Source organism: Salvia hispanica, chromosome 1 (genome assembly GCF_029641045.1).
Source record: "Salvia hispanica isolate PSC_SH4W2 chromosome 1, Shi_PSC_v1, whole genome shotgun sequence".
In the NCBI taxonomy this organism is placed as follows: domain Eukaryota; kingdom Viridiplantae; phylum Streptophyta; class Magnoliopsida; order Lamiales; family Lamiaceae; genus Salvia; species Salvia hispanica.
Window position 1 is genome coordinate 68,412,731 of NC_142692.1, and position 11,850 is coordinate 68,424,580.

At 37.1% G+C, this 11,850-nt stretch overlaps 4 protein-coding genes across 4 annotated transcripts; 2 read left to right on the forward strand and 2 right to left on the reverse strand.

Annotated features, from left to right (window-relative positions):
• Positions 1-60: 60 nt before the first annotated feature.
• On the forward strand, positions 61-1,206 carry LOC125221976 (basic blue protein-like). The gene is made up of 2 exons (XM_048124342.2): positions 61-310; positions 690-1,206. Exons 1-2 carry the CDS (start codon positions 139-141, stop codon positions 887-889), a joined length of 372 nt encoding a protein of 123 aa, XP_047980299.1. The 5' UTR covers positions 61-138; the 3' UTR covers positions 890-1,206.
• A 680-nt stretch (positions 1,207-1,886) lies between these two features.
• Positions 1,887-3,947, forward strand: LOC125224441 (pathogenesis-related thaumatin-like protein 3.5). Its single transcript, XM_048127841.2, has 3 exons — positions 1,887-2,012; positions 2,143-2,800; positions 3,691-3,947. Exons 1-3 carry the CDS (start codon positions 1,949-1,951, stop codon positions 3,827-3,829), a joined length of 861 nt encoding a protein of 286 aa, XP_047983798.1. The 5' UTR covers positions 1,887-1,948; the 3' UTR covers positions 3,830-3,947.
• A 171-nt stretch (positions 3,948-4,118) lies between these two features.
• LOC125185196 (basic blue protein-like) lies at positions 4,119-5,096 on the reverse strand. The gene is made up of 2 exons (XM_048081692.2): positions 4,940-5,096; positions 4,119-4,319 (listed from the first exon to the last, which is right to left on the reverse strand). The coding sequence occupies exons 1-2, from the start codon at positions 5,094-5,096 to the stop codon at positions 4,120-4,122; spliced, it is 357 nt and encodes a 118-aa protein (XP_047937649.1). The 3' UTR covers position 4,119.
• Positions 5,097-6,342: 1,246 nt separating this feature from the next.
• LOC125218442 (basic blue protein-like) lies at positions 6,343-7,020 on the reverse strand. The gene is made up of 2 exons (XM_048120111.2): positions 6,816-7,020; positions 6,343-6,631 (listed from the first exon to the last, which is right to left on the reverse strand). Exons 1-2 carry the CDS (start codon positions 6,970-6,972, stop codon positions 6,432-6,434), a joined length of 357 nt encoding a protein of 118 aa, XP_047976068.1. The 5' UTR covers positions 6,973-7,020; the 3' UTR covers positions 6,343-6,431.
• Positions 7,021-11,850: the final 4,830 nt, after the last annotated feature.

Below are 11,850 nucleotides of genomic sequence, written 5' to 3' on the forward strand. Positions count from 1 at the left end.
CCACCATCAAAGGCCAAAACCATGATTCCCATTGTCTATAAATTAACCAATTTGCAGTTTGATTGTACCACTACACAAATAGATATAGTAGTGTATCTTGAGTGAGTGAGAGAGTATTTCTTGAGTGAGAGAGAGAAGATGGCTATGGGAAGAGGCAGTGCGATAGCTATTGCTATGATGGTAGTGGCTATGCTTATGGTATCTCAAGTGGCCGAAGCCGCCACCTACACGGTGGGTGGCGCCGGCGGCTGGACCTTCAACGTCGCCACTTGGCCCAAAGGCAAGCGCTTTAAGGCCGGCGACACCCTCGGTACGTCAAACTATCCTTTTTTTTTTTTTTAACATTGCATATGAGGTCAAATGTCTCAAATTTGAGATTCGAGACGAACTTATGTTTTCTCTCGGTCAAAAGTCAAACTCGCTAACTTCGTAGTTCAAGAGATATTTACATGCTCACACATTGAACTCCGACTTATTGGTTGGAGGAGAAGTATCATCTGAATTGCACATTGTCAAGTGTTTCATTAGTCATATGTCTTAAATCCGAGTTCCACTAACTATTTTAAATGAAACATGTAACACCCACTACTCGATTATTAACGCTCACATTTTTATAACCTTTTTTCCAAAAATACAAAAAAATGATTAAAGGGGAAAATGTTTTATCAAGTGAGCTTCGTGTTTTTCAGTGTTCAACTACAACTCGGCTATTCACAACACCGTGCCGGTGGACAAGACCGGCTACCAAAGCTGCTCGGCCCCTTCGACCGCCAAAGCTTTTCAAACTGGGAAAGATCAGATTAAGCTCAAAAAGGGACAGAATTACTTCATCTGCAGTATTCCTGGCCACTGCCAATCTGGAATGAAGATTGCTGTCACTGCTGTGTGATTTTGTTATACAATGTCAAATTAATCTCCCACTATTTGATGGAGAGGTATTAATAAATTATAATGTAGTGTTTCACTATATAACTAATTATCAACTTTAGTTTTTTTTGAGTTAATTTGAGTGGGATTACTCTACTTATATATTGTGTATTCCCATGGGATACATGCTTGTTGTTTAGTAGTACTTTTGAATTTATTGTTACCATTGCTTTTTGGTGACAATGGTTGATGGTTATTGCTATGATGTGTGTAATATGTCCTAGCTTGCTTTTGTTTCCTATTTCTATAAGGTTTTAAATATAGCGCTTACTTTTTGTTGTTGTTGTGTCACATATGAAAGCCTTAAGACTAATATTGTTCCAAGTAAAAATAGTACTACCTCCGTCCACGAAAATTCGTCCCGGTTTGACCGGGCACGGATTTTAAGAAATGTAATGGAAAGTGAGTTGAAAAAGTTAGTGGATTGTGAGTCCTATTTTTATATATTAGTTTTATAATAAAATGTAAGTAGGAATGAGTTAGTGGAATATGAGGTCCACTATCAAAAATGGTAAAAGTGAAATGAGACAAATTTTGGGGGACGGATGGAAATGAAAAAATGGGACAAATTTTCATGGACGAAGGTAGTAAAATACTATGGATTGTTTATCAAATCGAGCAATATTCATAAAATTCAATCTTATCTAATATTGTTGACTAATATTAACAGTCTCAAAATTATGTAGTATATGCTAGCTAATGCTGAATCATTATTAAAATTTTGATTAAAACTGTCATTTTAGTTGCTCACAAACAAATCAACTACTGTGATGCAATAATTATTATGATCTTAAAAATAAAGTGTGTTTGCTACTTTCAAGAAGCCAAAAAACAAATTAAAATAGTTTGGATTGGAAATTATGAGAGGTAAAGAATCACTTGATCATATACAACAAGAAAGGAACACTTTGCTTTCACTCTCTTCATGCATTCTTCCACACTCTATTTTCCCATATATAAAATCCTTAAAAATTTGAAGTATACTCATTCAAAACTAATACTAGTATTCACTAAGCTATAGATGGCATTGGTCATCAATCTTGGAACATTTTTGCTCGTCATTTTTATGTTCATAGCATCATCAGGTAAAATTTCGCACTTTCGATAATCTATGTTGTTGTAGCTTGTCTAGTTAGCATCCTATAATTCCAAAAAATTCAAATTTTATTTGAAACCAATCTATTTTTTTCTGTATCCGCCCCTGCTCTGATACAGAATGCACGAACATCACAATCATCAACAATTGCAACGAGACCATATGGCCCGGGATCCACCCGAGCAACTTTAGCATCGGGGGCTTCGCCCTCCGCCCCAACCAAACCGCCGTCTTCACCCCTCCGCCCGCCTGGCACGGCCGCATATGGGCCCGCACCGCCTGCGACTTCGGCCGCAACGGCACGTGCCAGACGGGCGACTGCGGCCCTAGCCTGCGGTGCACCGCCCCGGGCCAACCCCCCGCCTCCATCGCCGAGTTCTCCCTGGGCGGCGGCGGCGGGGGCACGGATTACTACGACGTCAGCCTCGTCGACGGCTTCAACCTGCCCGTCCTCGTCATGCCGCTGGCCGGGGGCGGCGGCAAGGGCAACTGCAGCTCGGCCGGATGCGAGGCCGACCTGCGGCCCAGCTGCCCGCCCGAACTGGCGGTCAGGTCGGGCGGGCAGGTCGTGGGGTGCCGGAGCGCGTGCAACGCGTTCGACAAGGACGATTACTGCTGCCGGGGGGCGTTCTCGACGCCGATGGCGTGTTCGCCGACGGAGTATTCGAGACGGTTTAAGGCCGCCTGCCCGGCGGCTTATAGCTTCGCTTATGATGATCCAACAAGCATCGTTACATGCTCTGCTGCGGATTATATAGTCGCATTTTGCTCTTCTAAGTAAGTCTATAAATTGTGCAAATTAACTAATTAAATTTTGGGTTTTTGGCTTTTTAAACCAAAACCTTTCCCCAAATTTGAACTGAGATTTGTTTTTAAAATCACGAACTTTCATTTTGTTAGGATTTTCCCAACCCGACCCGAATAGCACATTTCCGACCCGAATAGCATAATTCAAAATGTTAAAGTTGTATTTTGTTTATTCAAAAATTGTCATTTGTTATGTAATGATTGTAACTGTATGTATTATTGTGCCAAATAGGATCCAAGTAATCAATTTAGTGACAAATAGGGTTAAAATTGACATGTAGACAACCTGGGTTTCGTCGTTGACTCGCTGGGGGAAAATCCTAATGAAATGAAAGTTCGTGGTTTTAAAAACAAATCTCATAGTTCATGGAAAAACCGGAATTCGGGGAAAGGTTTTGGTTTAAAAGGCCAAAAACCCTTAAATTTTCAATTATACATTGTACAATTTCAACATAGTATGTTACTAGGAACAAAATATCCAAAATCTGAATAATCAAAACGAACCAAAATGAGTTTGGTAAATTGGTTCACAATATTTTGGATTTTGGTTTCAGATCGATTTGAATTGATTTGATTATATGAAAAACCCAAAAAATCCAAAATTAATTTAGTAATATTAATATTAATTGACTTATTTGAATATCTTAAATTTCTTAATTGTCTAATTAGATATGTTATTGAAGGAGTATATATATTTTTTATTTAAGGTAAAAAAATGAGTTTAAAAGTTTCTCAATTTTCTGTTTTTGGATATTTTATGCATTTTTCTTTCAGTTCTGATTTAATAATTCGCATTTTAGATAAGTATGAGCAAAATTAGACATTATTTAAGTAAATTGATCAATTTATGACTGTTGCAGGAACCAAACGGCGTCGTTGCAGTGTACGGATCGTGACAATAAACGTATATGCAACGGAGCAAATCCAACGTTGATGATGAAGCAATTGTGGCGACTTCTCGCAGTTGTGGCTGGAATTTTTACACCAGTTTTGATGTAATGAAATGATATTGAATATTGTTTTTTTTATCAAGATTTTGATTTATACTTAATTTTTAATTGATTGTTATTTTTATTATGCATTTTATTATTATTAGAGTCGATAATATACTTCAAAATTCTAGTATTATATTGTATTATAAAAATTTGGTTTTTTTTTTAATGTAAATTTAATATATATACCGTTTGTTTTGTTTTCAAAAGCTACCCCATAGAAATGTAGCAAATTCAAATAATTAATGACATATTTAATTCAATCATAAGAAGCTTGATGAATGAAATTAAATTTAATTAAGCGGCATTAGCAGCAATCTTCATCCCAAATCCGCAATGTCGAGGAAAGCCGCAAATGAAGTAGTTTGGGCCTTTGCCAAGAGTTACTACGTCGTTGCCGGAAGCAAACGTTTTTGCATTTCCGGGCACAATGCAAGCATCGTAGCTAGCCTTGTCCACAACCACCACATTGTGGGTACCCGGTGCGTACTTGAAAACTTCAACAAAAAATCAAAGTAGTCGTCATTGTTAGATTTATAGCGTTATATATGATGTTATCCATTAATGTGTATCTGACACGTAAAGAGGAGAGACCAGAGAAGCCATAACAGGGTTCCATGGCTCACTCTGTACTTAAACATATTTATTTCTACTTTTTTCTACGCGCGACAACTGTATATTCCAGTATCCTTACACAAAAAAAATTCATGTAACGTTAATATTAACATTATTCACAATTTATCAGTATTATTAGAAAATAATAGTCATGCAATGATATGAGAATGCTTGTAATTTATGAATTTAATGCCCACACATGATTTTTTGTGTAATGACATATTAATTCTCATAGATTTGACGGGGCACGATGATCTGATGCGACATATATATCTACATCAGATCTATCACGCGCCATGTCGAATTTCCAATGCCAAATTTGAGCCATGTGGCAACACTATAAGAAATCTAGAAATATTGTTTGCTTATTTTATCCAAGATTAAAGCTTCTCAAAAAGAAATATATAAAATCAATATGTGATGTTAAAAAAAATTCTTAAGTCATGATAAAATATGGTATTTTTATCCAAAATTTATAATTCATTTATTTGGATATACATACCTAGAGTGTCGCCGGCCTTAAAACTTTTGCCGTTTTCCCAGCCAGCAACGTTGAACTTCCAACCCGTCGCGTCCCCAACGACGTAGCTTGCTGCAAGTGCCGGATTGCTGTGAAGCAACACACTGAGAAGCACTATTCCGGCAACGATGGAGTTCATTTTTATGAACAATTGTTTGTTATCTTAATGTATCTTAATTAGTGATAATATTAGGTAATGGCATTTGGGTTCAAGTTGGCCGAATGCTTATATAGTGATAAAATTGAGTCATTTTGAGTAACAATTTTATTGATTTTTGGAATTGAACGCAATATTTTTTTTGATACACTTCTTGTAATAATAAAGAAATTTCTAAACACGTGCGACCAAAAAAATTAATTGTGAATTAATATGGGGATTGCCTGCAATTTGGATGATTTATTTATTAATTTGCTGGATACATGATATATACGGATTTGGAAATGTCTCCAAGTAAAAATAAATAGTTATTGCTCTTTGCATAAAATTAAGTGCTAATATATATAAATTTGTTTTGCACTTTATAATATATATACCTGTCTTTTAATGTAGATAGTTCATTTTTAATTTTCACCCATATTATATTAAGAGCAATAAGATTATTCATTAAGTATTTATCTCATTATATTTATTTTCATAAGCATTACACAAGTTTATGTTAGTATATTATAAATAAGGATAAAAGAAATTGTGGACTGTATGAGACATGAAGTATTAATTGTTTTCTTTTCTGCATGAAATTTATGTTCCATGAAGAAGATATATTCTATTCATTTAATTTATTTATTTCGAAATCGGTTGAAATAAACAGGAAAACTTATTATTGAATAATTATATCGCATGTTATGGTCATTGTCCTTTGAAATTCATTATGCCAATTGAATTCTAGAAATTTGGTTAATCATATCCAATTGAACCCCAAATTTAACTCATTTTAATTAAGTAAATTGATCAATTTAATTATGCCTGATGCATGAACCAAATTAACATTGTCGCAGTGTTGTATTATTGCAGCAAGATCTGCCACTCCGTTGCCAACTGTGATGCGCCCTGAGAGAGATGAAGCTATTGTGGCAACATGTCGCAGTTTTGGCAGAAATTTTTTCGCATCAGTTTTGATGTAATGAAGTACTAGTATTTTTTTGCATCGAGATTTTGATTTACACAGATTTATAATTTATTGTTACTTTTATTATTTACAAAAATTGATTAGCAAGTGGAGTCGATTATTTACTTCATTTTTAAGATATTTGAATTTTAGGTTTCAATTTTTTTTAATTAACTACTAACACGTTGTATTATATTATCAAAATTAAATTTTTGTAAATTTAGTAATACCTTTAGTTTTGATTTTGCTAACTAATCAATTTTGTCGCTACGCGATTCATAGAAAAAAACATTGACAGCAAATTTATTATACTAATGACATATCACATATTCGATCCAATCAAAAAAAGATGATGAATGAAGTAAAATTTAAGCAGCATTAGCAGCAATCTTCATCCCAAATCCACAGTGTTGAGCAAAGCCACAAATGAAGTAGTTTGGGCCTTTGCCAAGTGTCACCACGTCGTTGCCGGATGTAAACGTTTTCGCATTTCCCGGCACAGTGCAAGCATCGTAGCTAGCCTTGTCCACAACCACCACATTGTGTGTACCCGGAGCGTACTTGAAAACTTCAACAAAAAAAATCAAACTAGTCATTATTAGATTTATAGTAATATACATATCGGAATACTAGCTAATTTTAGAATTATATAAAATCAAAAGAATGTGATATTAAAAAAAAAATCTAAGGTTGTGACAAAATATGATATTTTTATAATAAATTATAATTCGGGTATAGGGGTATATACATACCTAGAGTGTCGCCTGCCTTAAATTTTTTGCCGTTTTCCCAGCCGGCGACGTTGAACTTCCAACCCGATCCGTCTCCGACGGTGTAGCTCGTGGCGAACGCCGGATTGCTGTGAAGCAACACACTGAGAAGCACTATTCCGGCAACGATTGAGTTCATTTTTATGAACAATTGTTTGTTATCTTAATGAATATATGATTTAGTGAGGATTGGGTAATGGCATTTGGGGTTAAGTAGGCCTACTGCTTATATAGTGCTAAAATTGAGTCATTTTGGGTATCAATTTTATTTGATTTTTGAAATTGAACACAATATGTTGTCTGATACGTTTTTTTTAATAATAAAGAAATGTTTAAATGCACGCGACAAAAAAAGTAGTTGTGAATTAATGGGCACGAATTAATTAGAAAAGAATTTTCTGCAAATTTGCATTAATGCTGAATGCACAATGTGTAGGATTGGAAAAATCTAATTAATGATTTATCTGGCAAAGAATAATATTAATGAAATGTACTCTATCCTACTCATAAAAATAAATTAATTTTATCATTTTGAGCTCACGTGAAACAACAACTTTTATTTTATGAAATTTTTTACTCTAAAATATATATTCCAATCATTTTTTCTTTCTATCTACAAATTATGCATTAAATATTATATTATTTTAAAAATAGTCTATTTTTGTGGGACGAAGGATCAAACGACATAATTATATACTCTTCGTCAATTTACTTGTGTCATCGTATAATAATCCAGAAATTATATAGAAAAGAAAAAAAAGGGAGGCTTGTGATGATTTTTCAATTAAGTAATCTAATACGAGTATGTTCCACAGAAAACTAAATTCCACAAGTGAAGATATCCTTCCTTATTACACAATATTTTATTAACCACGCATGAGTTAAAATTAATAGGCTCAAGACTAATTAAAATAAAATACACTTGATGTTTTTTAAGTAGTACTCCCTTCATCCATGAATAGGAGTCCCATTTCTTATTGGTGCGGGTTTTAAGAAATGTTAAGAAAAGTGAGTGGAAGAAAGTTAGTGGAATATGAGTCCCATTTGTATATATTAGTTTTAAATGATATGTGAGGGAATGAGTTGGTGGAATGTGGGACCTCTTTACCATTTATGGTAATTATGAACTGGGACTCCTATTCGCGGACGGACCAAAATGGAAAAACGGGACTCCTATTCGCGGACGGAGGGAGTATAATTTAGATTATCGTATCAATTACACCATGTCAAAGTTGCTATGCTGGATTTCACAAATTAATAATACTGGTAGTATTTCTGGCACAATGTGGAATAAATAATCTGGAGATGTCAAGTGGGCCAGGTCAGTCCGGCCTAGTCTAACCCAGACCCAATTTCAGGCATGGGCCTGAACCGGGCTGGGCCAAAATGTCACCGATCCTCACTAGGCCTGGGTCGGGCTGGCCGGCCCGGCCCACTTTATACCTATAGTGGGGAGTACATACAAGTGGGGTTGGTGAAACCCTTAATTAAGAATAAAATTTTTACATAATTTATTAACTTTTCTTCTAATGTGTAATGAATTTTACTTTACTTTTATTTTTGTAGGACATCTTTAAGTTATATTCTTTGAAAAGCGAGAAATTACGTGTGTAGTAAAAATTAATGTTGCGTTTTTCTTTATTTTCATATTAAAAATAAGAATTTAACTATTTCTTATAAATTCTTTTCATTATAATAGGATGATTTAATAATATTATGATGTATTGGACTGAATAATATGAACAAGAAAAAAGTGATAAAAATAAATATTTTTTTTTCGTTTGTCATAATTATAATATGAGTATGAGCTTACACTAATAATTCCACATTTGAGATAGCTTACAAGTGTTTAATTAACATGTCGATATTCCGAATTTTTACTATCGCATCAAATTATATTAACTGAAATTCAATTATTTATCATACATTTATTTGACTTACTTTTATAAAAACTACTCAGGGCACAGATTTCCACAAACAAGGCTTGCGCCGGGGTTCTTAACGATGATGATCTCATCGCACTTGCATCCGCTGCCTATGGACCACCCACGCCACCCTCAACATCGTTTCGACTTTCGAAGAAAACGAGATGGTGCCCATTCCCCTGCGATGCATATGGTGCCATTGAGAAAGGGGACTCTTACGTCTGCAGCTCTGCGCCCTATGTGACCATTGGATACACGAGAGCTGCGCGCTCCCCACACTGTCTGCGGACTTTCCTCATCATCACCCCGCCCACGCTCTAGCCATTTATCCTCCATCTAAGTACACCAAATATGGACTTGATTGTGGCATATGCAACACAACTTTGTAGTTGAGACGCTGGGTCTAAGTTGATATGTCATCCATTTCAATTGTGCCACCTCTCCAGTCTAAGTTGTGGATGTACTTTTTTTGTCCATTAATTCATGTCTCATTTTGCCATTTTTGTTCATCCACCATTGTTTCTCTTATTTTACTATTAATATACTCTCTTCGTCTACAACTAATAGTCTGTTTTTTTCATTTTGATCCGTTCATAAAAATTATTACTTGTCAATTTTGATTTCAGTAATTTTTTCTCTATACTGAGGTGGATCCATTTCTCATTAACAACACTCTTAAAAATGTTATATTCATATTTTCTAAAATCAATATATGAAACTCCACCCACATTCTTTCACATTTTCTTAGAGCAGCCAATCAAAATTTAATTTGACATTGTATATTTGGCCTAAAGGTTCTATTTACATTGCATACATTGCACTATACGTTTGATAATTTCTCCTCCAACCAGAATAAAAGACCCTATTAACACAACCAATCCCATGCATATTATATAGACTTCTGGTCGTACAAATTGCATAATATTATAAATGGCTATAGAACATTATACACGCTGCACTTAAGACATCACATAAGTGTTATTCGTTTTAATGCAAGAATGAGTTTGATACTAAGTATTAACCTTAGAGCATCTCCAATGCTATTAGGCCAGCCATAGGCCAGTCACTTTCTCTCTCTGCCACGTCAGCAGCACTAAAAATCCACCTGCCACATCAGATTTAGGCCAGCGATAGGCCAGCCGCAAAAAAATAATTCAAAATATACTACAGTTACGGAATTAAAATTACGATTAAATTACGGAATTAAATTTACGAGACATATACGGGAAAATTCATTAATTGCATTTAAAAAGGTACATAGATAAAAAAAATTACATTTAAAAAGGTTCATAATAAAGAAAAAAAACTATCGCCGTGCAGTCCTCCGTGCCCACAACTCTTCAATTATATCCTTTTGGAGTTGAATATGCGCATCCACTTGGCGCATGTTGGCAAATTCCTTGAGGCGGCCGGCTTCATCGAGAGGTACCCCCTGTCGTAAACTAGGGGTGGCCGTTCCGTGGCTTGGACCGACTTCATCGTCATTGGTCCAACTAGTCAGTTGTACGCCTTCGTCTTCGACGATCATGTTGTGCAGGATAATGCAGGCGTACATTATTTGGGAAACGCATCCGACATCCCACAAACGCGTTGGACCCTTAATTGCCGCCCATCGAGACCGGAGCACACCAAATGCGCGCTCCGCGTCCTTGCGCGCCGACTCCTGTCGTTCCGCAAAGTAGGCCTTCCTTTCATCACTTGCGTGCCTGATCGTCTTCACAAAGACAGGCCACCTAGGGTATATCCCATCCGCCAAGTAGTAGCCCATATCATGCCGGTTGCCGTTGGCCACAAACGAGACGGCTGGACTGACGCCCTGGCACTTCTCGTTGAAGAGGGGAGACGAGTTCAGGACGTTGAGGTCGTTGTTCGACCCGGCTACCCCAAAATACGCATGCCAGATCCACAGCCGGTAATCAGCTACGGCCTCGAGGATCATCGTGGGATTCTTTGCCTTGTAGCCAGTCGTGTATGCCTCCTTCCAGGCAGTCGGACAGTTCTTCCACTCCCAATGCATACAGTCTATGCTGCCTAACATCCCGAGGAACCCATGCTTCTCCCCGTGCATCTGCATCAAATTCTGACAATCTTCGGGAGTAGGGCTTCAAAGGTACTGCTCTCCGAAAATGTTTATCACGCCCTCACAGAAATACTTCAGACATTCCAGGGCTGTCGACTCACCGATGTGGAGGTACTCATCCCACATGTCTGCCGCGCCTTCGTAGGCCAACTGCCTGATTGCCGCCGTGCACTTTTGAATAGAGGTGTGACCGGGTCTGCCAACCGCTTCGTGCCTGAAGCGGAAACACAGATATCGATGCTCTAATGCGCCAATGATACGCATAAACAACTCCTTGCGCATTCTAAAACGCCGCCGGAACATGTTGGCGGGAAACCGCGGGTCTCTGAAAAGTAGTCGTCGTACAGCCGCTGATGTGCATCTTCGTGATCCCGATCAATCACTGCTCGGCGGTGGATAACCCGTGGAGGGCGAGGTATCGCCTGCTGTTCCACCATACGCATGTACCGCTCCATCTCGCGGTTCATGTAGGCATTCATAGTCTCGTTCATCCTCCGTTCGTACTCCTCAGCATCCCCACCACTACCACCACTGCTACCACCCGCGTTACTCATCGCTCGATGATGCTCTTGTACAGAAAGTTAGAGAGAGAGAAAAATCGTTAAAACAAGCGGTGCAAATGAAAATGAAACTAAAATCGCGTTTATATAGGTTTAAAAAAAAAAAAAAAAAAAAAACTAAAAATCGTCGCTGGCCGCCACAATGGCGGCCAGCGAATCAGCCAGCCACACGCAATCGGCTAGCCTTGGCCGGTTTTTTCGCCGAAATTTGGCTAGCCTGCTCCAGTGATTCAGCTAGCCGACCGACTAGCCACGTCAATCGGCTAGCCGGTGGCTAGCCTACCATTGGAGATGCTCTTATCTAACACTTTAGCTATAGATGGATTAGCATAATGATGCATTTCACTACATCATTTCAAATTAGTATATAATATTTCAAAAAAAAAGAAGGATAAAGACTAATAGTATTATACAACCCAAAATAAAAATATAAAATTATTTTTTATAGATGA

What these genes read in the sequence shown, in the direction of transcription:
- LOC125221976 (XM_048124342.2), top strand. Translation starts at nt 139, where the DNA reads ATGGCTATGGGAAGAGGCAGTGCGATAGCTATTGCTATGATGGTAGTG. An exon ending in TAAGGCCGGCGACACCCTCG is followed by an intron (nt 311 to 689) that starts GTACGTCAAACT and finishes CGTGTTTTTCAG; the next exon opens with TGTTCAACTACAACTCGGCT.
- LOC125224441 (XM_048127841.2), top strand. Translation starts at nt 1,949, where the DNA reads ATGGCATTGGTCATCAATCTTGGAACATTTTTGCTCGTCATTTTTATG. An exon ending in TATGTTCATAGCATCATCAG is followed by an intron (nt 2,013 to 2,142) that starts GTAAAATTTCGC and finishes GCTCTGATACAG; the next exon opens with AATGCACGAACATCACAATC. An exon ending in GTCGCATTTTGCTCTTCTAA is followed by an intron (nt 2,801 to 3,690) that starts GTAAGTCTATAA and finishes TGACTGTTGCAG; the next exon opens with GAACCAAACGGCGTCGTTGC.
- LOC125185196 (XM_048081692.2), bottom strand. Translation starts at nt 5,096, where the DNA reads ATGAACTCCATCGTTGCCGGAATAGTGCTTCTCAGTGTGTTGCTTCAC. An exon ending in TAAGGCCGGCGACACTCTAG is followed by an intron (nt 4,320 to 4,939) that starts GTATGTATATCC and finishes TTTTTGTTGAAG; the next exon opens with TTTTCAAGTACGCACCGGGT.
- LOC125218442 (XM_048120111.2), bottom strand. Translation starts at nt 6,972, where the DNA reads ATGAACTCAATCGTTGCCGGAATAGTGCTTCTCAGTGTGTTGCTTCAC. An exon ending in TAAGGCAGGCGACACTCTAG is followed by an intron (nt 6,632 to 6,815) that starts GTATGTATATAC and finishes TTTTTGTTGAAG; the next exon opens with TTTTCAAGTACGCTCCGGGT.